Here is a 26,977-nt window from a genome sequence, read left to right as displayed (position 1 = left end):
AGGTGAAGTTCATACGGTACCATTTTACAGATTAAAAACAGGTGGGCTTTTCTCTTGCTACATGAGAAATAATATTCCAATAATAAAATTTACAAGCAGTCATTCTTTATGAATTATATACATTAAATTATCAAATACAATGTTGATCAATTGAAATTTTAATCATGATAATTAGGGATTCAAAGTCACTGTTATATACTAACTTTTTAATAACATATTTACACAATGTAAATTCCTGGAAAATAAATTTTTAATGATAGTTAATGATCTCTAGGTTTAGTGTTTATCTATTTTTAACAGCTTTGTTGAGATATAATTCACATCCTATACAGTTTGTTCATTTAAAGTGTATAACTTAATGGTTTTTACTATGTATGTCTGTGCAACCACCAACACTATCTAACTTTACAACATCTTTGTCACTCAAGAAAGAAATCCCATAGCGACTAGCGGTCACTCTTCATTATCTACCACCATCACCAGCAACCCTAGTCAAGCAGTAATCTGCTTTCTTTCACTATGGATTTTCACTATGGCTTTTCTGGACATTTCATATGAAAGGATTCATACAGTATGTTGTCTTTTATAACCTGCTTCTTTCACTGAGCATCATGTTCTTAGATTTTCATCCATGTTGTGGCAAGTATCAGTATTTATTTCATTTTTATTAATTAATAATATTTCACTTTATGTATATCATTTATGCATTCAGCAGTTAATTGACATGTGAGTTGTTTCACCATTTTGGCTACTATGAATAATGCTTCTATGAACATTGATGTATAAGTTTTTGTGGAATATGTATTTTCATTTCTCTTGGATAGACACCTAAGAGTGAAATTGCTGGGTTATTGGTAATTATATCTTTAATCTTTTAAGGAAATGCCAAACTGTTTTCTGAAGTGATTGCAGCATTTTATATTACCACCAGCATTGTACAAGAACTCCAATTACTCCACATCCTCACCAACACTTATTGTTGTCTGTCTTTTGATTCTGACAGTATAGTGGATATGAAAAGGTATCTCAGTATGGCTTAGGTTTACATTTCCTAATGACTGAAGATGTTTATCACCTTTCATGTGCTTTTGACCATTTGTATTTATTCTGTGAAAATCTCTTTATTCAGATGTTTTTCCAACTTTTAATTGGATTATTGTCTTTTTATTATTAAGTGATAGGAGTTCTTTATATATTCTAGAAACAAGTTCCTTTCAGACACATGATTAGCAAGTATTCTCTTCCAATCTGTGGGTTGGCTCTTCACTTTGTTGGTGACATAATTTTCAGTACAAAAGTTTTCATTTTGGTGAAGTCCAATGGAACTATTCAAAGTCACTATTATGTACTAATTTTCAATAAAATATTCTTACGTTTTCCACTTATGAGAATGAAATTCTTAATGACAATTGCAGTTCTGTTTTTTTCTATAGAAATGATCAATAGATTGACCAGCAATTTTTATTGGGATGTAGAGATATTGATAAGTTTTTCTTTAATAGAATTCTTTTTCTGAGAAAAATTTTACATACAATGAAATTCATAGCTTTTAATATATGGTTTGATGAGTTTGACAAATGTATATACTCATGTAACCATTAACAAATTCGAGATCCAGAATACTTTCATTAACTCAGAAAGTCCTGTCATGCCCCTTTCAGTAAGTACCCCCAGATGCAACCACTATTTTGATTTGTTTCACTCTATTTCACTTTTGCCTATTCAAGAACTTTTCATATAAATTGAACCACAGCATTTACCCATTTGTGTATGGTCTCTCTATTTTTGAGATTCATGGTGTTTAGGTGAGTATCATTAGTTCATTATTTTCTTTTGCTGAAGATTATTATGTCTATTCTGACAACTTCTGTCTTTTATATCCAGAGTATTTGCATTTAATGCAATTGTACATTTTTGGAGTTAAGTTCATCTTATTGTAATTTACTCCTTCCTTTGTCCCCTTTATAAATTATTTTCTTTCTCTCATCTATTCTTTTGAGCTAATTGAGTAGGTGGTTTCTGTTTAGCAATCAACTCTATATTCTCTATTGACATCTATTTTTAATAGACTTTATTTTTTGAGGAGTTTTAGGTTCACAGCAAAATTGAGCAGAGGTACACAGTACCCCCTACTTCCACTCATGAATAGCCTTCCCATTATTAATCTCCCCACTAATTATTTGAATCTGGTACTTTCTGCTGACTCAGAAAGAGCAAAGAGAGGTTGGTGTTAAGATGGTGGCATAGGCAGACTCTGAACTCACCTCCTTCCATTAACACAACCAAGTTACAACTATTTTTGGAACAATTACCACTGAGAGAGAACAGCAAACTGGCTAAAGAGAACCTCTGCATCAAGGGACAATCCTGACAGAGGCAGAAGAGACAGAAATTCCTGTTTGGAGAGAAAAAAAGCCACCTTTGTGGTCCATGGAGCTTCACAGCCAGGCAGGAGCAATCTGAAGGTAGACAGCCTTTCCTGGAGGAGTGGGGAAACTGAGTAGAGGAACATTACTGCTATAAGCATTCTTCAGACTCAACACAACTGTGACAAGTGTCATAATATCTGGCTTTGCTGGCTATTAACTACAACAGGGAATACCTCTAGAACAGCTATCAGACATAAGCAGATAAAAGTCACCTCTTAAAGGGTCCACACAAAAACTGACCCATTTCAGAAAACAACCTAAAATCACCAGAAAGAAAGATCTATGGCTCTTTGGTGAAAAGAGACTTCCCAAAGGACTGAGACATTGACAGCAGCCAATATTGTGACCTAGTACAGGCATGCTGGCAAAGATACTGGCAGACGCCATTGGAGTTCTTCACTTGGCCTGTTAGCCCAGGGTCTGCCTCACCCACTAGAGAGTTCATTTAATCCATCTGAGCTGGGACAGGCAGCCCAACCAAGGGCCTGGCTCCACTCAACAGCAAGCCCTAGGGCAAATTTTTGACCTGCATAGACTGAGCGCCTAGATCCTCTGCAGGCGAATGAGTGGTTCTTCTCTGTGGGGCTGGGCAGGCATGAGGAGATTGTGGAGTGTGTGGGGCATTGGTGGAGTGTGTGGGGGCCTCTGCAGTGGGGCAACTGGGTCCGCTCCAGAGACTCAGGATGTATGGACAGGCCAGGACTGTGTTGATGGTGGGTTTGGATCCATGGGCCATGGGGTTTATCAGAGGCTGTAGACCTGTGCATCTCAAACAGCCACATAAGGGATCTGCCCCCACTTTAGAAAGCCTGAAAGAATTGGGTACTCCCATGTCTAGGGTCAGTGCCACTCAGCTGTAATCCTGAGACAGCTGACAATAACATTGCAGGCCAGAGGCCTAGAGCAATTGTAAGCTCCTGAACCTATCAACCAACCATGATGGGGCACCACACATTTAACGGAAAAACTGCACCACAAATGTGCTATTCGACATTGCAGCCAACTGTTGGGGCAAACCAAACCAAATAAATTGACTGAAGGGTCCATAGCAGCAATAGGCAGCTGAGCATTACAACCAGCTGACCAGGGGATAGCCTAGCCTGCCTGGGCACTTGCAGCAGGAGTAACCCAGCCACAGCAGAAGGACACATGTAGCCCACACAGGAGTTACTCATGGAACATCTAGAAGTGGTGACAAGAGGGTAGCACATGGCTGGGCCTCAATAGGTGTCTCCCACATAAGGTCTATTCTCCAAGATTAGGAGACATAGCTGACTCACCTGCTACACAGATATAAGTGCATAGAAAGAGGCAAAATGAGGAGGCAAAGGAAAATATTCCAAGCAAGGGAACAGGGCGAAACTCCAGGAAAGAAGTAAGTGAATAACAATCTACCTCACAAAGAGTTCAAAAATAATAAGGATGCTCACTGATCTTGGGAGAAGAATGGATGAACACAGTGAGAACATCAACAAAGAATTGGAAAATATAAATAAGAACCAATCAGAAATGAAGAATAGAATATTGGAAATGAAAAATTCAATAGAGGCACTCAATAGCAGAGTAGATGATACAGAAGAATGGATCAGTGAGCTGGATGAAAGACTAGAGGAAATCACCCAAGCTGGACAGATAAAAGAAAAGGAATTAAAAAGTATGAGAACAATCTAAGGGACCTCTTGGACAACATCAAGCACAGAAACATTTGTATTATAGGTGTCCTAGAAGGAGAAGAGAGAGACAAATAGGCAGAAAATCTATTTGAAGATATCATGGCTGAAAACTTTCCTAACCAAATGAAGGAAACAGACATGCAAGTACAGGAAGCACAGAGCGTACCAAACAAGATAAACCCAAAGAGGCCCACACCAAGACACATTACAATTAAAATGTCCAAAATTAAAGATAAAGAGAGAATCGTAAAAGCTGCAAGAGAAAGGCAACAGGTGACATACAAAAAAGCCCATAAAGCTATCAGTTAACTTCTCAGCGGAAACTTTACAGGAAAGAAGGGAGTAGCAAAATATATTTAAAGTGCTTAAAGGAAAAAGTCAACAGCCAAGAGTACTCTACCTGGCAAAGTTAACATTCAGAATGGAAGGAGACATAAAGAGATTCCTAGACAAGGGAAAATTAAAGGAGTCTATCACCAAGAAACCAGTTTGACAAGAAATGTTAAAGGGCCTTATTTAAGTGGGAAAGAGAAGACTACAAATAGGAATAAGAAAATTATCAAAAACAAAAAGGCAATAAAATCACTGATAAAGGCAAAAATACGGTAAAGTTTGCAGATCAACACCTATGAAGGTCAAAAGACAAAAGTACTAGAATTACCTATTTCAATGATAAGAGAGTAGTGGATACACACACACACACACAAAGAGGTTAGATATGATATCGAAACATAAAATCTGGGAGGAGAGGAGTAAAAGAATAGAGCTTTCAGAAAGAAGTCAAACTAAAGCGAAATAGATTGCTGTATACGTAAACTATTATATATGAACCTCATGGTAATCCCAAACCAGAAACTTGTAATAAATAGGCAAGTAATTAAGAGAAAGGAACTCAAACATAATACTAAAGAAAGCCGTCAAACCACAAGGGAAGAGAGCAAGGGAAGAAGAAAGAAACAAAGAAGTACTAGTGAAACACATAGAAAAAAGCCACGAAATGTCAATAAGTACATATTTATCAATAACTACCTTAAATATTGATGGACTTAATGTTCCAATCAGAAGGCATAGGATGGTCAGTTGGATAAAAATCAAGATGCATATTTATGCCTCATGCAAGAGACACATCTCAGACCTAAAGACACTCACAAACTGAAACTGAAGGGATGGGAAAAGATACTCCATGCAAATGGCAAAGAAAAGAAAGCAGAGGTAGCAATACATATATCAGAAAAAATAGATTTTAAAACAAAAACTGTAACAAGAGACAGAGAAGGGCACTACATAATGATAAAGGGAACAATCCAACAAGAAGACATAACACTTGTAAATATCTATGCACCCAACATAGGAGCACCTAAATATATAAAGCAATTATTAACAGACATAAAAGGAGAAATAGTAACACAATAATAACAGAAGACTTTAACGCTCCATTTACACCAATGGATAGATCATCCAAACAAGATCAATAAGGAAACATTGGTCTTAAAAGACACGTTAGACCAGATGGACTTAGTAGATATATATAAACATTCCATCCCCAAACCAAAGAATACATGTTCTTTTCAAATGCACATGGAACATTCTCCAAGACTGATCACTTATTAGACCCCAAAACAAGTCTCAATAAATTTAAGAAGATTGAAATAATACCAAGCATCTTTTCTGACCACTAAGCTAAGAAACTAGAAATCAACTACAGGAAGAAAATCAGAAAAGCCTCAAATATGTGGATATTAAACAAAATGCTACTGAACAATGATCAGGTCAATGAAGAACTCAAAGGAGAAACCAAGAAATACCTGGAGACAAATGAAAATGAAAATACGACCTGCCAAAGTCTGTGGGATACAGCAGAAGCAGTTCTCAAGAGCAAAGTTTATAGTAATACAGGCTTGCCTCAACAAAGAAGAAAGATCCCAAATAAACAATCTAACAGTGCACCTAAAGGAAGTGGAAAAAGAACAACAATGCCCAAAATCAGTAGAAGGAAGGAAATTTTAAAAATCAGAGCAAAATAAATGAAACAGACTAAAAAAAAACAGAAAAAAATCAATGAAATCAAGAGCTAATTCTTTGAAAAGACAGACAAAATTGAAATACCTTTATCTAGGCTCACCAAGAAAAAAAGAGAGAATACTTTACAAATAAAATTAGATATGAAAGAGGAGAAATTACAATGAGCACCTCAGAAATACAAAAAATTATAAGAGAATACTATGAAAAGCTATATGTCAACAAATTGGATAATCTAGAAGAAATAGATAAATTCTCAGAGTCATACAACCTTCAAAAACTGAATAAAAAAGAAATAGAGAATTTGAATAGACAAATCACCAGTAAGGAGATAGAAATAGTAATCCAAAACCTCCCAAAAAATACACATCCAGGACCAGATGGCTTCCCTGGCAAATTCTGCCAAACATTCAAAGAATACTTAATACCTCTCCTTTGCAAACTCATCCAATAGGTTAAAGAGGAAAGGAAGCTTCCTAACTCTTTCTAAGAAGTCAACATAAGCCTTATACCAGAACCAGGCAAGGACAACACAAAAAAATGAAAATTACAGGCCAATATCACTGATGAACATCAATGCAAAAATACTCAACAAAATACTAGCAAATCAAATACAAGAATACATTAAAAAGGTCATACAATATGATCAGGTCGGATTTATTTCAGGGATGCTGGGATGGTTTAACATCCACAAACCAATCAACATGATACACCATGTTAACAAAATGAAGAATAAAAATCACATGATCATCTCAACAGATGCAGAGAAAGCATTTGACAAGATTTAGCATCCATTTATCATAAAAACTCTGAATAAAATTGGCATAGAAGGTAAGTACTTCAACATAATAAAGGCCATATACCACAAACCCACAGCTAATATCATTCTCAATGGAGAAAACCTGAAATTTATCCCTCTAAGAGCAGGAACCAGCCTAGGATGTGCACTTTCACTACTCTTATTTAACATAGTACTAGAAGTCTTAGAGCAATCAGGCAAGAAAAAGAAATAAAAGGGATCAAATTGGAAAGGAAGAAGTGAAATTGTCACTATTTGCAGATGATATGATTTTATATACAGAAAACCCTAAAGAATCCACTAAAAAACTTTTAGAAATAATAAATGAGTATGGTCAAGTAGCAGGACACAAAAATCAGTTGTGTTTCTATACATTAACAAAGAAGTAGCAGAAAGAGAAATTAAGAATACAATCCCACTTACAATTGCAACAAAAAGAATAAAATACCTAGGAATAAACTTAAGCAAAGAGTTGAAAAATCTGTACACTGAAAACTATAAAACATTGTTGAAGAAAATTGAAGACAACAAAAAGAAATGTAAAGACATTCAATGCTTTTGGATTGGAAGTATTAACACAGTTAAAATGTCCATACTTCCTAAAGCAATTTCCAGATTCAATGAAATCTTTATCAAAGTTCCAAAAACGTTTTTCACAGAAATAGAACAAAGAATCCCAAAATTTATATGGAACAGCAAAAGACTGCAAATAACCAGAGGAGTCCTGAGAAAAAAGAACACAGCTGGGGCCATCACAATCCCTCATTTTAAAATATAATACACACCTATGGTAATCAAAACAGCATAGTACTGACACAAAAACAGACACAAATCAATGGGACAGAATTAAAAGCCTATAAATAAAATCATACATCTATGGACAGTTAATCTTCAACAAAGGAGCCAAGAACTTCCAATAGAGAAAGGAAAGTCTCTTCAATAAATGATAATGGGAAAATTGGACAGCCACATGCAAAGAATGAAAATAGACCTCTATCTTTCACCATACACAAAATTAACTAAAAATAGTTCAAAGACTTGAATGTAAGATCTGAAACCACAAAACTCCTGGAATAAAATATAGGGAGTACACTATTTGACATCGGTCTTAGCAGCATATTTTCAAATACCATGTCTACTCAGGCAAGGGAAACAAAAGAAAAAGTTAACAAATAGGACTACATCAGACTAAAAATCTTTTGCAAAGCAAAGGAGACAACGAAGAAAGCAAAAAGATAACCCCCAAACTGGGAGAAAATATTTGCAAATCATTTATCAACATTGCTTGATCCCCAAAATATACAAAGAACTCATACAATTCAACAACAGCAAAAAAACAATCAAAAAAATTGGCAGAGGATAGGAACAAACATTTTTCCAAAAAAGATACACAGATGGCCAACAAAACATGAAAGCATGTTCAAAATCACTAATTATTTGGGAAATGCAAATCAAAACTGTAATTAGATATCACCTTACACTGGTCAGAATGGCTACAGTTAGCAAGACAAAAAACAACAAATGTTGGAGAGGATGTGGAGAAAAGGGAACCCTCATGCACTGCTGATCAGAGTGCAAACTGGTGCTGCCACTTTGGAAAACAGTTTGGAGACTTCTCAAAAAAATAAAAACAGAAATACCATATGATCCAGCTATCCCACGACTTGGTATTTATCCAAGAACTTGAAATCAATGATCCAAAGAGGTTTATTCACTCCTATATTCATTGCAGCATTATTCACAATAGGCAAGATGTAGAAGCAACTCAAGTGCCCTTCTACAGATGAATGGATAAATAAGATGCCTTATGTATATGTATATACTCACACACATACACATACACACAATGGAATACTACTCAATGCTAATAATAAATAAAAGTGAGCAGGTGTGGCTATACTTATGTCAGAAAAAATAGTCTTTAAGTCAAAAATGGTCAAAGGAAATAAAGAAGGACATTATGTAATGATAAAAGGGTGAATTCATCAAGAGAACATAACAATTATAAAAATATATGCACACAACATCAGAGCACCAAAATATATAAAGAAAATATTAACATAACTGAAGGGAGAAAGATGGAGCAATACAATAATAGTAGGGCTCTTCAATACTCCCACTTCAATACTAGATCGAACATCCAGGCACAACATCAATAAGGAAGCAGCTGACTTAAACACCACAATAGATTAAATAGACCTAGCAGACATATAGAGAAATTTGCACCAACAGTAATGGAATACATATTAACTATCTGAACCAAAAAATAGCATGAGAAAGGAAGTAGGAAATATTAGAGCAGAAATAAATGAAATAGTGGAAAGAAAAATAATAGTAAAATCAATGAAAATAAGATTTGTTTTCTTAAACAGAAAAACAAAATCAATAAAGCCTTACCTAGACTAAGAATCAAAAAGGACTCACAAATAAAATCAGAAATGAAGGAGGTGATAGTTCAATGGATGACACAGGAATATAAAAGATCATAAGGGACTATCATAAACAATAACCCAAAGAAATGGATAAATTCTTAGAAACATCCTACCAAGATTGAATCAATAAGAAACAGAAAGCATGAACAGACCAATAACAAACAAGAAGATTGAATCAAGAACTTTCTTACAAAAACAGGCCCAGGACCAGAAAGCTTCACGGATGAATTCTACCAAACATTCAAATAACCACAAATACCAAAACTTTTTAAACTCTTCCAAAAAGTAGAAGAAGAGAGAATACTTCCAAAGTTTTTTGAGATCAGCATTGCTGATGCTAAAATCAGATAAAGACAACACAAGAACAGAAAACTTTATGCCAATTTCCCCGATGAACATTGATGCAAAAGTCCTCAATAAAACACTATCAAACTAAATTCAATAGCACCTTAAGAGAATCATTCATCACAGCCATCTGAGATTTATACCTGTGATGCAAGGATGGTTAAACATATGAAAATTAGTAAAAGTCTTACACCATATTAACAGAATGAAAGACAAAAATCACATGATTATCTCACTAGATGTAGAAAAAGTGTTTGACAAAATTCCACACCTTTTTGTGATAAAAACTCTTAACAAAATAAGTATAGGAGGAACAGAACTCAATAAAATAAGGTTTTATATAAAAAAATCCACAGCTACCATTCTCTATGATGAAAAACTGATAGCTTTTCTTTTACAGTCCAGAACAAGACAAAGATGCCCACTCTCACCACTTCTGCTAAACAGAGTACTGAAAGTCCTAGCCAGAGCACTTAGGCAAGTAAAGAAAATAAAAGGTAACCAAGCTGGAAGAGAAGAGGTAAAATTACCTCTGTTTCCAGATGACATGATTATATACTTAGAAAACCCAAAGACTGTACAAAAAAACCATTAGAACTAATAAATTCAGTAAAGTTGATACAAATTCAATGTATAAAAAGCAATGGCATTACAATAGAAAAACAAGGAAGTACCTGAAATGGAAATTAAGAACAGAATCCATGTTAGAAATAAAAATAATAAATACTTAGGAATTGACCTACATAAAGAGATGGAAGTCTTCTACATTGAAATTATAAAACATTGATGAAAATTTAAAAGGACACACATAAACGGAAAGACATCCTATACTCATGTGTCAGAAGTACTAATACTGTTAAAATGTATTAATACCCAAAGTGATCTACAGATTCAATGTAATCTCTGTAAAATCCCAATGTGTTTCACAGAAATAGATAGAAAACTATTCTAAAATTCATATGGAACCACAAAAGACCCCTAATAGCCAAGCATCTTGGAACAGAATATAGAACCCAGAAATAAACCCATGCATGTATGGTCCACTGATGTTCAACAAGGAAACAAGAACACATAATGTGAAAAGGATAGTCTCTTCAACAAAGGGGGTCGTTAAAACTGCATATCTAGAGGGAAAGATGGAAACTGGACGCCTACCTTACAACATACAAAAAATCAACTCAAAATGGATTAATACTTTAATGTAAGACCTGAAACCATAAAATTCTTGAGAAAATACAGGGAAAAACTTTCTTGATGTTGGCCTTGACAATAATTGTTTTGGATATGACATGAAAAAGAAAAGCAATGAAAATAAAAATATATGTGTGATTACATCAAATTTAGAAGCTTCTGCACAGAAAAAAAAATCAACAGAGGCTGGCCCAGTGGTGTAGCAGTTAAGTTCATCTGCTCTGCTTTGTCAGCCTCGGGTTCACAGGTTTGCATCCTGGGCACAGACCTATGCACAGCTTATCAAGCCATGCTATGGCAGCCATCCCATGTACAAAGTAGAGAATGATGGGCACAGATGTTAGCTCAGGGTCAATCTGACTGAGCAAAAATAGGAGGATTAGTGGCAGATGTTAGTTCAGGGCTAATCTTCCTCAAAAATAAATAAACAAGCAAACAAACAAATAAATAAAAATCAACATAAAAAGGCAACGTACAGAAAGGAAAAATATTTGCCAACTATACATTGAATATGGGGTTAATACTGAAAATACATAAGGAATATATGTACCTCAACACCCAAAATACAAATTATTCAATTAAAAATGGGCCAAAGTTATAAATTGAATTTCAAAAGAAGAAATTCAAATAGCTAACACATATCTGAAATGGTGCTCAACATCTCAATTAATCAGAGAAATGCAAGTGAAAACTGCAATGATATATCATCTCCAAAATATTGAAAAGGAAGGTGTACTCTAAATTCATTTTATGAAGCCAACATTACCCGGACATCAAAGCCAGATAATGAGATTACAAGAAAGGAAAACTACAGGTCGATATACTTGATGAATAAAGATGCAAAAAATATCGTAAATTGAATTTAACAGCACATTAAGGATTATACACTATGGTTTAATGGGAATTATCTCTGGGATGCAAGGATGGCCCAAAATACACAAATCAACAAATGTGACATACTACATTAATAGAATGAAAGAGGAAAATCATATCATCATCTCAATAGATACAGAAAAGACATTTGACAAAATACAACATCCTTTCATTGATAAAAACACTCAAAAATTGCATATACATGAAGCATACCACAACATAATAAAGGTCATATATAAAAAATCCATTACTAACATCATACTCAATGGTGAAAGTTTGAAAGCTTTTCCTCCAAGGTAGGGAACAAGTCAAGTGTATCCACTCTCACCACTCCTATTCAACATAGTACCAGAAATCCTAGGCAGAGCAATTAGGCATGAAAAAGAAATAAAATGCATCCAAATTGAAAAGGAGAAACTAATGCTATATCTGTTTAGAGATGATATGATCTTATGTGTAGAAAATTCTAAAGACTCAACCAAAATACTTTTAGAATGAATAAACAAACTTACTAAATTTGAAGGATACAAAATCAACATACTTAAATCAGTTGCATTTCTGTACACTAACAATAAAGCACCTGAAAAAGAAAGTTAAAAATATCACATTCACAATAGCACAAAAAACAATAAAACACTTAGGTATAAATTTGACCAAAGAGGGGAAAGATCTGGAACATGGAAAACTAAAAGACTTTCATGGGAGAAATTAAAGAAGAAACCAACAAATGGAAAGACATTTCATGTTCACAGATTGAAAGAAGTGATATTGTTAAAATGTCCATGCTACCCAAAGTAACCTATTATTTACTGTAATCTTTACAAAAATTCCAATGGCATTTTTCACAGAAATATAAGAAATAATTCTAAAATAAATATGGAACAACAAAAGACCCTAAATAACCAAATCAATTCTGAGAAAGAAGAACAAAACTGGAGGTATCACACTTCATGATTTCAAACTATACCATACACTATAATCTAAATTGTATGGGACTGGCGTTAAAATAGCCACACATCAATGGACCAGAATTACGTGCCCAGAAATACACCCAGGAATGTATGGTCAACTAATATTTGACAAAGATAAGAATACTCAATGGAGAATCGATAGTCTCTTTGATAAGTGATGTATGGAAACTGGATAACCACATTCAGAAGAATGAAATTCCACCCATATCTTACATCACTGGCAAAAATTAACCCAAAATGTATTAAAATCTTAAATCTTAAACCTGAAATCATAAAATTCCTAGAAGAAAACATAGGGAAAAACTCCTTGACATTAGTCTTGGAAAAAGTTTTTGGATACATCAAAAGCATAAGCAAAATAGCAAAAATCAACAAGTGGGACTATAGCAAACTAAAAAGCTTTTGCACAGCAAAAGAAACAATCAATAAAATGAAAAGTAAATCTACGGGGTGGGAGACAATATTTACAAACCATCTACCTGATAAATGGTTAATATCCAAAATATATAAAGAACTCATATGACTCAATACCAATAAAAACAAATAATCTGATTAAAAAATAGCCAGAAGAATGGAATGGACATTTTTCCAAAGACATACAAGTGGCCAACAGGTGCATGAAAAGGTGCTCAACATCACTAATCATCAGAGAAATGCAAATCAAAACCATAATGAGGTATCATCTTATACTTAGAATAAATATCATCAAAAAGACAAGAGCTAAGAAGTTTTAGTTAAGATGTAGAAAAAAGGGAACGCTTGTGCACTTTTGATGGGGATGTACATTGGTACAGCCACTATGGAAAACAGTAGGGAGGTTCCTCAAAAAATTAAATATCAAACTACCATATAATACAGTGATTCTGCTTCTGAATACATCCAAAGGATTAAAACAGGACCTCAAAGAGATTTCCGCAGTTTCATTTTCAGTGCAGCATTAGTCAAAATACCCAAGATATGGAAACAACCTAAATCTCTGTCAAATGATGAATAAAGAAAATAGAAAAGAAAATACATTATGAGTGTATGTGTGCATATATACTTTTGTATATATATTTGATATATATGTAAATATACATACATCTTTCATACGCATATTCTTTTTATAATGTAAGTGCCTGACTTAAGCTTTGACTGCCAACACATCCATTTTAAAGAAGCATCCAGGGGCCACCCCACAGCTTAGTGGTTAAGTTTGCACTCTCCACTTCAGAGACCGGGGGTTTTGCCAGTTCGGATCCTAGGCATGGACATAGCACAGCTCATCAGGCCATGCTGAGGTGGCGTCCCACATAGCATAGCCAGAAGGACCTACAACTAGAATATACACCTACATACTGGGGGCTTTGGGAAGAGGAAGAAGAAAAGAAGGAAAAATAAAAGATTGGCAACAGATGTTAGCTCAGGTGCCAATCTTTAAGAAGAAAAAAAAAAAGGCATCCACTTCAAGGCAGGCTATCTTAAATAAATATATTCCCAGCCATGTGAGTAGATAAAGAGCCAGGATGTGGGCCTCCACCCCACCCCATGAAGCTCCCTTTTTTAGAGATCCTGGTTGATTTAAATAACTGGCTATTTGAGGCTCTTGTTATTTTTCTTCTTTTTTTCTCTCTTCTCATTCTTTAAATTGCCTCTCCTATGTTCTGAATTTGCCAATGAACTGTGAGTTCTAGAGACCCTAGGTCTTCACCTTCGACCTCAATAAAACCCCCAGGCTCTCCCCAAACCCTAAGACCTCAAGTCATAGAAGCTGAGAACTGAATGTTGGTTACCAGGGTACAGGGGTTGTGGGAAATGGAAAGATGTTGGTCAAAGGGTACAGGGTTTCAGTTATGTAGAATGAATAAGTTCTAGAGATCTAATATATAGCATGGAAACTATAATTAACAATACCATATTGTATACTCGAATTTGCAAAGAGGGTAGATCTTAAATCTCATCACACACACACAATGGAAACTAGGTAGAGACAATGGGCATGTTAATTAGTTTAATTGGGGTTATCTTTTCACATTATAGATATCTCAAAACATCAAGGTGTAAAAGCCAAATATATGCAATTTTTGTTGCCAAAAAATCTCAATAAAGCTGTTAACAAAAGTGTTAAAGTCAGCATTCAGATTCACGCAGTCTGACTTCAGAGATTATACTCTTAATCTTTACAGTCTATCACCTACTTTGATGCTAAAATGAGTGTAGTTTATGATCACTGCAACAACTTCTTAATATTTATGGTGTTTTCTGCCATTTACGAAGATATTTGAAATAAGACACAATACAGAATAGAGGTGTTTGTTACTGACTTGGAATCACACATAGAAGTGGTTTAAAACATTGGTTACCATACTTAGCAAAACAACCACAAGGAATTTGTTTATTTCTCTCACCTTTAGATTTTTCATCCGTATATTTTCCATAGGAAAACATGACTTTGTACTATTTTTGTGAGACACGAACATGATAACCAGAAAGCTTTGGACATATATCAGACACTACTTGTTCCTAAAATAAAAGGAAAACTAGAATTCATAGTTTTTCTTTTAGATGAAGTGCTTTTTAGGGCTGGCAGTCACTTCAAAGGCATCTATTGGATGGATATGATATCCTAGAAATTTAAAAAATTTTACTTCATTTTCCCAGTTTTAATTTGACTAAAAGTGCTTTTGAACCACTCAAACTCTTCCAATTTTTCTTCCCCTTTGTAGCTTTGACTTCTATTTTACAGTTTTGATGTTTTTCATTATATTTCAGTTTATTTCTTTTCTTCTATACCTCCTACCATCAATTATTCATCTAAGATGCAAATCACCATGAAAGTCTGTATAGTATGTGTGTGTGTGTGTGTGTGTGTGTGTGTGCATGCGTGTGTTTGCCAGTGCTGGTGTTATAGAGAAGTAAATTAGGTAAATTTATGATGAATCATAACATCTCCACTCAGAGTTAATTTAATGACACTCCTCGTGCATGACATGCCACTATGGGACACCAGTGCAGACGCTGAGCTTCATAATGTTTCGGGAAGCAAAAAGAAGTGACAAAACTGAAAACTTGTGTTATTTTAAATGAATTTATTTTAAAATAATCTTTGACAGCAGAATAATATTAGTATTGGTAAGGTTTTCCATTTAAATAAGGAGAAACAGTATTAAAAATGAAACGGAATCTTGTAAGAGTTACTAAGATTGTCATACACTTTAGTATACTGAAATTGATAAATATTAAAAGTCCATATTACCCCCAGCATTCACATCCAAGGCACAGGTGTTAATCTGCTCTGCCCACTCTGGGCACCAACATTCTATTGGCAATTCTAACTTATGATTCTGTACTACCCCGTATTGGGAAGCACACATAGAGAAAGAAAGCAGCTTCCTGCTGCAGTAATGGATCCTATCTTCACTAATTATAGACAAGAGTAGTATTTCTTTAATGTCAATGGTACTTTCTTTTGTTTCATTGACATGATCCCACTTTAAAAAATAATATACATTTCTTTTTCTTCAAACCGGGTTCTACTTCTATATACTTCATTCTCAGAGTATAGGTAGTATCTCTTGTGTATTTTTAATTTTCATTAAGTCCTGACAACATACATTATTTTACTTTCTTACCTCTTAGAATTGTAGGATTCTACTGTTGTAGCTCCTATATACAATCACACAAACAGCTGACTATCTCAAGGTCTCTGTCACATTACATTTATAAAATCCCGTACATAAAACCCCAATTATCTTAACAAGCAAAGAAAACAGTAAGAAAAACTATTTTAGAATATTATTATATAAAAAAACTTTTGATTCAATAATATGCAACTTTTCAAGAAAAAATAATGAGGTAATGTAATGAACTTCTTGATACACAAATTTAGTTCCTTTGCTCTGGAAGTGTTCAAGAAAAAACAGAATACCTTATCTGAGAGGTGCTAAAGAGGGAATTACTAATCATAGAAAACTAGCTACACTTTACTTATAGATGCCCACATGCTTAACAGTTGTGATCGTATAGTGTCTCTCTTCTTATTGAACCAGAGTATAGACAGTGTTGTGAAGTGTATTTCACCATCTGCAAAAGCAGAATTGAGCTCTCAGGTAGAGAAAGCGTCAGAAGAGAAAGAGGCTGAAGATAGGAGGGGAGCTACTATCTGAGGGCAGAAGCACAGAAAAAGGTAAGACAATCAGGCACATTTTATTAGATTGCATGGGGGAGTCAGGATGTACACTATCATATTTGATATCTGTACAGATTGAGTTGAACCATGACTCAATAAATAATCAACTGAGGCTCTCAATTCATTTTTTGGTTCCTGAGGTAATTTTGATATGCCATAATTTTCTCATTGCATTTTTCACTTGTGAATTCCTCAGTGTGTAGATGAGTGGGTTGAGAAAGGGTGTGCCAATAGTATAAAATACTGCTACCATCTTGTCCATGGGAAGAGTGGTTGGGGGGCATGTATATATGAATATACACGGACCAAAAAATAAGATAACTACAATGATGTGGGAAGTGCAAGTGGAGAGAGCTTTGTTCCTCCCTTCTGCACTGTGATTTATCAGTGAATGCAAAATAACAATGTATGAGGTCATCAGAATCACAAAACTACTTGAGCAAATAGCCCCACTGTTAGACACCAACAACAGGTTGATTAAATAAGTGTCCATGCATGCGAGTTTCAGCAAGGGCTGCAAATCACAGCAATAATGATCAATCAAATTTGGTCCACAGAAAGGCAATCTCAAGGCCAGGATAATCTGAGCTATAGAATGTATAAAAGACCCTATCCATGCAAGAACAATCAGGATGATGCAGACCTTCCGGCTCATAATAGTTGGGTAATGTAAGGGCTTAAAGATGGCTACATAGCGATCCATGGCCATGAGGATGAGGACAAAGATTTCCATGCAGCCAAATAAATGTAGTGCAAAGACTTGGGTCATGCACTCATTGTAAGATATGATTGTTGTGGCAGAGAGAGCATTCACAATTAGTCTTGGAGCCGTGGAAGTTGAAAAGCAAGAATCAGCAAGGGACAAGTAAAATAGGAAGAAGTACATGGGGGTCTCAAGTGTCTGGTTGGACTTGATGGTCACAATAATAAGCAAATTCCCCACCACAGTTCCCACATAGAAAATGAAGAAGATTACAAACACCATTTTCTGCCTCACAGGATCTTGTGTCAATCCTAACAGTATGAAGTCATTTACACTGTTATTTTGTTTCATTGTTTCAGTCAAAGCAGACAAAGTGTGGGGTAGAAATAGGTAATCTGCAAAGGAAAAAAATTATGAAATAAATACTACATTTGAAGGTCAAATACATGTACTGTATTGTGGAAGTGCCACTTATCCACGGGTGATCACCAACTTCTGTGTTGTTTTCTCTGAATAAAATAGAAATGAAAAGATTTATTCAATATGTTTACCTGACTGTTTATGAAAACAATAAAATATATAAATAATGAAAAATTAAATGATTCTTCAGGCATAATAAACATTAATTTAGGAGTTTTAGTATGAATGGCTAACTTCTTGAGCTGAATGCCTTTCTTTAGTTTTCAGTGAAGACCTATTAGAAGCATGTTGAAAAAATAGAGAAAACTTGTGAATGATTTATTCTAATATGCTTTCACATTACATAAACCTGGTAGTCCAGTTATAAAATATCTTCTGGTAAATACTCTGAATATTCAAGGAATGATATCAAAACAAAACTTCCTTAATAAAACCCAAACACACACACACAGGTTGAGAGAGAGGGAGAATGAGATAAAAACAGACACAAATTTAGCAATGAACACCGGGTTAGTTGATCCAGGATCATGAGACTTATTTTAATTTTTTTCCTTGATGAAGTTTATTTCCTTTCACTTTACCTCTCAAACTTTTCCCATTGTTTACAGTTCTAAATTCAACTTCTATCATTAAAGTTTATACTTTTTAAATTATACTCTGTGTCCAAAGTTAAATTATTCCCATTATTCATTATTTTTCTGAGTCTTTCAACATATTTTCTTATAAGGAAGATACTGACATAAGGAGATACTGAGATGAAAACTAAGAAAAAATAGAGGGAGAATGTTTGCCATAAATCAGAATGTTCTTTCAAATTTCTTGTTATGTTAAGCACCAGGGATTTAGAAAATGAGCTCAAGAAGCTCCAAGTCATAGCTGAAACTTTTCAATAAAATTTTTGGGATCTATATTCTTGAATTTCCCATACATTGACTTCAGTAAGAAAAGATATAAATAGAAGGGAATGAATACTCATTCGTATATACCAAACGGTAGACGAATTCTTTTATGTACCTCTCACGTATATTCTCCAGATAATAGCACAATGAAAAGCATAAGATAAGCACCAAACTGGTAAAATATATATATGACATATATGTCAGACAGAAGCGTAATCTCGTCGAAGGATAAAATCCATAGATGGATTTTAGAGATCAATTGTTACAAAGACAGCATAAGTGAGTAATGGACAATAAACTGATTTCAAAGAAAACCTTTCCTTCACAGCTAAATACATTCAAATTTAAATTCCAATTAGATATCTTTTTCACCTATCATATTAACAGTGATCTTTTTGCTAAGTGTCATTTAACAAATAGTACTGAAAATAATGTGGGAAACGATCAATCTCCACATTTTTGGTAGGAGTTTAAGTGGGTGCAATCTCTTAGGGAGTGATTTTCAACATCCATGATATTACAACTGCATGTGGATGTAAGTCTAGTGGTTTCATTTACTGTGGAAAATCTCACTCACAGGCACAAAGACAATCTTTGCATCCCTTTCCATGGTAGCAAAAGACAGGACAACTTCAGTGGCCATCAGAAGGAAGCTGAATAAATCAGGGAATGTTCGTTATGCAATTATTAATCAAAATGGATGATATAGATGCCATTTTTTCTAAAATATGTTGTAAAGTGAAAGAGTTCAGAAGTTTGAGCTTAAGAATTTAATATACTCATTAACAGTAGAATAATATATATCACATACACATACACTTAAATAAATTAATTGTATTAGGAAAGTACCAAAATAGCATGACAATTGTGGTCTCTAGGTGGGGAAATTGCATTGTTAATGTCTGAGGTGGAAAGATGACCTGCCTTTTAATATATTCCCTTTGATAATATTTGAAAATGTCTTAATCACACTGCATTAAAAATAAAGCTTCTAAAAACTTTACCTTAGGAATGATTTGTTATTCACATTGGCATATTACGTAACAATAACCACTGTCTTGTGATTTAGGCTGGAGGGACAGCAAAATTCTTAGATCACAGTAAGATCTAGGAGTTTGGGTAAGACAGTGAGTCAGCTATAGAGGCAGTTCTGGAACTCAGTACTCTTTACCACGTTACATAGCCCCAGAATGCCACTAACTACAGGTTCACTTGCAGTCTTAGAAGTTTTGCAAATATTCTCTTTGTCAAAACTCTTTAGCAAACAAGTGAAAAGTTGTTTGCAGTTTCTAGCAATTAAGTATTATAAAATGATTATCTATAGTCTATCTATCTATCATCTATGTATCTAAGTCACAAGATAGAGATATAGACAGACTGACATGTTTGTACAGCTCACAAAATTGATATATACGTATATACATATATACGTATAAATTAGAGTGATAGATATGAGTGACATACGTTAGAATGAAGTAACATAACGAAAGTAATTTTTATTTGTTCACTGCTGAATTTAAGCATCTAGAAGAAAATACGTATTTAATAATAAATATTTTTTGAATTAGTCAAAGAATTAAGAGAATTTCCTATAGATACAATCCAGTAGTGTTCAACCCTATTCTGTAAGCAAATATCATTGAGAAGGGAAGCCTACACCCTACTATATTCACAGCAAAGTCATCATCTCCTTGGAACATTTCCTGGAACACTCAAACAGATATTATTTCTATTGGCTTCTCTCTCATACCCCTGTCTAAAAATAGCCCTTACCTAGGGTCCATTTCCATCATGAGCTGCTGTGCATGTCTTTTATTTCCATCTTCTCAGTTTAGATCATAAAACACTTCTGGAAAATTTCCTAAACATTTTATCCTTCCACAAGTGCCTTTTAAGTATGAGATGCACACTGCAGCATTCATCAGATTTATTTTCTCTAAATACTAAATATAACTAAGTTAATCTCCAATACAAATCTTACCAATTTTGATAAGAGCTCATGTAGAAGTTAGGGTATTCAACTGTCCTCTTTTCTTCCCAAGACATTAAGGGGACCCTTACCTAAAAGAGATTTAAAAAATGATTTTAATATTCTTCCTGATTATCCGGGATCAGGATTTCTTAGATCTCACAAAGAGGCTAGGTTCTCACCTGCATGCCAGAAGGCACAAGGGATGATCACAGCTTTATTTCACGCTTTCTGAAATCCACTCTCACACAAGATTTTGACTGGAAAATGCTTCTTTTGCCTTCCCTGTAGGAGTAATTAAACATGAATGATGCAAAATATAGGAGTGTGGGAAATGTCATTCCCTTAAGAGTCCCTTCCCTTCCAATTAAGAAACATGAGCCAGATGTAATAAAGAACTTAATCTTCAATTTGACTGTACTAATTTATCTTCTCACCAATAGTGCAGTTGGGTTCCCTTTTCTCTACATCTTCACCAACATTTGTTATCTCTTGTCTTCTTCATGATAGCCATTCTAACAGGTGTGAGGTGATATCCTATTGTGATTTTGATTTACATTCCCCTGATGATTATTGATGTTGGACACTTTTTTTCCTGTTCTTGTTGGCTATTGGATGTCGTCCTTGAAAAAACTTCTGTTCAGTTCCTATATTTTGGATATTAACCCCTTATCAGATATAAGGTTTTTAAATATTTTCCCCCATCCCATAAGTTGTCTTTCACTTTTTTGATTGTTTCTCTTCCTGTGCAGATTTTCAGTTTAATTATAGTTCAACTTATTGATTTTTGCTTTTGATGTCATATACAAAAACTTTTTGCCAAGGAGATTTTGTCAAGGAGATTTTCCCTCTGTTTACTTCTAGAAGTTTTATGGTATCAGATCTTGTGTTTAAGTCTTTAATCCATTTCAAGTTAATTTTTGTGAGGAGTGTAAGATGGAGGTTCAATTTCATTTTTCTGCATGTTGTTATCCAGTTTTCCCAACATCATTTATTGAAGAGACTGTCTTTTCTCCATTGAGTATTCTTGGAGCCCTAAATGTGACACACCATACTAATAAAATGAATGCTAAAATCATACAATTGTCTCAATAGACGCAGAAAAAGCATTAGACAAAATACAACATACTTTCATGATAAAAACACTTGATAAATTGGGTATAGAAGGAACATACTTCAACATAATAAAGGTTATATATGACAAACCCACAGCTAACATCATACTCAAATGAGAAAAGTTGAAATATTTTTCCTCTAAGTCCTGAAATAATTCAAGGATATCCATGCTTACCACTCCTATTCAACATTGTACTGGAAATCCTGGCTAGAGTAATCAGGCATGATAAATAAAAGGCATTCAAATTGGAAAGAAGTAAAAATGTTTCTGTTTGCAGATGGTATGATCTTATATAGAGAAAATCCTAAAGACTCCACTGAAAAAAATGTCAGAATGAATCCACAAATTCAGTAAAGTTGCAGGATATAAAATCAACATACAGAAATCAGTTGTGTTTATGCACACTAACAACAAAACATCTAAAAGAGAAATAAAGGAAACAATCCTGCTCACAACAGCATCAAAAACAGTAAAATACTTAGAAATAAATTTAACCAATAAAATGAAATATCCATACAATGAATCCTAAACAACTTTGATGAAAGAAATCAAAGAAGATACAAACAAATGGAAGAACAATCCCTTTTCATGGATTGGAAGAGTTAATACTGTTAAATTGACTAGACTACTCAAAGCCATCTGTAGAATTCAACACAATCCTTATCAAAATTTCAGTGACATTTTTCACATAAATAGAACAAACAATACTAAAATTTATATATAATCACAAAAGACTTTGAATAGCTAAAGTGTTACTGAGAATGAAAAACAAAGTCAGAAGCATCACGCTTCCTAATTTCAAACTGTACTGTTACCAAACCTGAAGTGAGTTCACTCATCCGTTACACAGCAAGCCAATCTCTGACACCAGGTGTGGTGGAAGAAAGTAGGAATTTTATTTTTGCACAGTGCTGAGCAAGGAGAGAGGGCAGCTAACGCTGAAATCCCAAACTCCCCAAAAAGCTAAAAGGAAGGGTTTTTATCTGGGGCTTTAGGTAGGGGAGGGGGAGCATATGGCCTTGCTGGTCAGAGCTTTCCCACCAGCCTGTCTTTGGCCTTGAGAGACTTACAGAGAGGAGGAAACCAATGACCTTGCTGGTCAGCAGCTTTCCCACCAGTCTGTATCTCTTTGTGGGGGGAGATAGTCCAGCTGCTTGTCCTTGATGGTGTCTGTCTCCATGGGGAATAGTGGATTCTGGAGCCAGGAAGCCAGAGAGTAAGCAGGGAATGAGTGTTTTGGTTTTAACCCTATATATGCTGGGTTTAATGTGGGGAAACTGATATCCGGGTCGGTATCAGTACTACAAAGGTGCACGACAGTCATGAGTCACTTAATGATGGGCACATGTTCTGAGAAATGCATCAGTACGTGATCCCATCATTGTGTGAACATCATAGAATGTACTTACACAAGCCTAGATGGTATAGCCTACTACACCTCTAGGCTATATGGTACTGATCTCATGGGACCATCATCATATATGCGGTCCATTATTGGCTGAAACATCATTATGCAGCACCTGACTGTATGTGTGAATATTCTGAGATTTCTGCTTCTCTTATCTCTTCTATTTTCAAACCTCAATTGCATGCAAGATGCCAATCTGAGTTTATGTCCATCAGCCCCATTTTTGAATACATCTTCACATGCTCAAAACCAGCAGATGTTCCTCTCCTCCCTTTATATAAGGTATACACTTTTTGTTTTTTTAATTTCAGATTTATTGAGGTATAATTGACATATAAAATTCTAAGTTATTTATGGGGTACATCATGGTGATTTGATGTTTGATATATTGTACACATTGTGAAAGGATTCCCCTCAACTAGTTAATTAACACATCCATCACCTCACATATTTATCTTTTTGTGTGTGTGAGAACATTTGAGTTCTACAGGCTTAGCACATTTCAGTTACACCGTACAGTCACCATGTTTTCAACTATAGTCACCATATTTTACATTAGATCCTCAGACCTTATTCATCTTATAGCTGAAAATTTCTACCCTTTTACCAACCTCTCCCTATTTTCCCCACCCCCCAGCACCTGGCAAATACTTTTCTGTTTTCTATTTGCACAAGTCTGACTTTTCCTTCTTTCTTTATTTTTTAGATTCCACATATAAGTCATCTTTAAATCTGATGATGCAAAACATAAAGAGGCTAGAGCATATTGTCAAGACTCTGTTTTATTTCTTACTTAAGCCATACCAATGTGTTTAACCTTCTCTTAGGTTTCTATTTAATCCTATTAAATCAGTTCTTGACTTTTAATTTTAACTGAAAATTTACCTTCCATTATAATTATAAATTGCATTTTCTGAATAAGATAAAAATACTCAGTAAACATATATAGTGGCTGTTATATTTAAAAATATAAATTTCAGTAAATATATTTTGAAAAATCTATATTATGATGAAAATAGATAGCATATACTAAATTTTCTTTTTTTTCCTAAGATTTTATGTATACTATCTTGTTTAATTCTCATGACAAGTCAATAAAACAGGGACTATTTTCATCTCTAGTTTACAGACAAAAATTTAGGCCCAGGATTTCATATATCTTTTCTAAAGTTACAGGGCTATAAAGTAGCAAGTAGCCCCTGGATTTGGATTTATGAATCTGAGTACAGAATTCATATTCTCAATCATTATATTCTCCCACACATCTTGAATCTATAATAAAAAATAAGTATAATTCATGATCACTCACCAACTTCCAAATGTTTCCTGTTTTTAGGCCAGCTTGCAGAGATAATTGAATTAAGAGATAAAGAGAGATAGAAATATTTATTACTGATTTGGGAGGCATACAGAACTGGTTTAAAACCTTGCTTCTGGCACTTCTTAGCAGAACAACTTCAAAGAATTTGTTTACTTATCTGAAATGTAGATTGTTCATCTGTAACTTTTCAATAGATATACCTAAATTTGTACTATTTTTATGAGACAGAAGTATGATAACAGGAGAACATTGGACACTTTTCAGGCATTCTACTTGTTCTTAAAATGAAAGGATAAGTAGGATTCACAGTTTCTCTTTAAGGTGAATCACTTTAGATGGAGGGTGGTCTCTTCAAAAGAATACATTGGATGGATATCATGTTCTAGAAATTTTAAAAAAATTTACACTATTTTTTTAGTTTTAATTTAACTACAAGTTCTTTTGAACCAAATAAATGTTCTAAACTTTCTTCTTTATATAACTTCTTTTTATTCTATTATCTTAACTTTATTTTTTCACTTACATGTTAGCTTATTTTATTCTATACATTTTACTTTCATACATTCATTCATTCATCTGAAATGTAAATAACCATGAAACCCTCTATTTTGTGCATGTGTGTATGCTGGTATTATTGAGGCGTAGATTAAGTGAGTTTATAACGGAATCATGACATTTTCATTCTCTAGTGACTATATGGCCCTCTTCATGTATGACATTCCAATTTTGAGGCACAAGGGTAGACACTGAGCTTCATAATGAGCCAGAAAGTTAAAAGAAATGAAAACAAGAAAACTTATGTTACTTTACTGAATTTATTTCAAAATAATCTTTGACAGGAGGATATAGCTAGAACTAGTAAGTTTGGTGCAGTTAAAGAATTAGAAGCCTTAGCATGCATCTTGCCTGTGAACTAGAAAAAAACAAATAGCTGCCCACAGTCATATATGAGTGTATGTTATTCCCACAATAGTCATTGACTATGCTATTTGATATTTGTACAGATTCAGTCAAACCGTGACTCAACAAATAATCATGACAAACCCTCAACTCACTTTTTGCTTTCTGAGGTTATTTTGGTATGCCATAACTTTCTCATTGCATTTTTCACTTCTGCATTCCTCAGTGTGTAGATGAGTGGGTTGAGAAAGGGTGTTCCAATAGTATAAAATACTGTCACCATCTTGTCTATGGAGAAAGTGGTTGGGGGGCGTACGTAAATGAATATACATGGACCAAAGAATAAGACAACTACAATGATGTGGGTAGTGCAAGTGGAGAGAGCTTTTTTCCTCCCTTCTGCACTGTGGTTTCTCAGAGAATGCAAGATGACAATATATGAGATCATCAGAATTACAAAACTGCTTGTGCAGATAGCCCCGCTATTAGACACCACCAGGAGGTTGGTCACATAAATATCCATGCAGGCAAGTTTCAACAAAGGCTGCATATCACAGCAATAATGGTCAACCAAATTGGATCCACAGAAAGGCAGTCTCAAGGCCAGGATAATCTGAGCTATAGAATGTATAAAAGACCCTATCCATGCAAGCACAATCAGGGTGATGCAGATCTGCTGGCTGATGATGATTGGATAATGCAAGGGCTTACAGATGGCCACATAGCGATCAATAGCCATGAGGACAAGGACAAAGATCTACATGGCACCAAATAAATGCAGTGCAAAGATCTGAGTCATGCACTCATTGTAAGAAATGATTTTCTCTGCAGAGAGAGCATCCACAATTAGTCTAGGGGCTGTAAACATTGAAAAGCAGGTATCACCTAAGGACAAATAAAATAGGAAGAAGTACATGGGGCTTCCAAGTGTCTGGCTGGATTTGATGGTCACAATAATAAGCAAATTTCCCAGCACTGTTCCCACATAGAAAATGAAGAAGATTACAAATGCCAGTTTCTGCATCTTAGGATCTTGTGTCAATCCTAACAGTATGAACTCAGTTACACTGTTATTTTGCTCCATTGTTTCATTTGATGCAGGGAAAGCACTGGTTAAAAATAATCTGTGAAGAAGAGATGAAAAAGGAATTTTAAAATGAATACTGCATTTGGAGGCTGAATACATATGCTTGATCATGGAAATGCCACTTCCCAATGGGTATTCCTTACCTGTTGTGTACTGCTTTAGCAGAATGAAATTGAATTCATAGCACTTATTCAATCTATTTACCTGATTGCATGTGAAAATAATGATATAAGAAATAGAAAAATAATGAAAA

General features: G+C 34.5%; 1 protein-coding gene and 1 pseudogene across 1 annotated transcript; both read right to left on the bottom strand.

Annotated features, from left to right (window-relative positions):
• Window positions 1-17,021: 17,021 nt before the first annotated feature.
• LOC123278053 (olfactory receptor 4C11) lies at window positions 17,022-17,954 on the bottom strand. Its single transcript, XM_044750344.2, has one exon. It carries the CDS (start codon window positions 17,952-17,954, stop codon window positions 17,022-17,024), a length of 933 nt encoding a protein of 310 aa, XP_044606279.2.
• Window positions 17,955-25,788: 7,834 nt separating this feature from the next.
• On the bottom strand, window positions 25,789-26,721 carry LOC123278083 (olfactory receptor 4C11-like; annotated as a pseudogene).
• Between the last annotated feature and the right edge of the window lie 256 nt (window positions 26,722-26,977).

Source organism: Equus asinus, chromosome 17 (genome assembly GCF_041296235.1).
Source record: "Equus asinus isolate D_3611 breed Donkey chromosome 17, EquAss-T2T_v2, whole genome shotgun sequence".
Classification (NCBI taxonomy): Eukaryota; Metazoa; Chordata; class Mammalia; order Perissodactyla; family Equidae; genus Equus; species Equus asinus.
Note: the sequence above shows the minus strand (reverse complement) of the source record. Positions and strands in the feature narration are given on the sequence as shown.

Coding starts and splice junctions, on each gene's coding strand:
- LOC123278053 (XM_044750344.2), bottom strand. CDS start 17,954: ATGAAACAAAATAACAGTGTAAATGACTTCATACTGTTAGGATTGACA.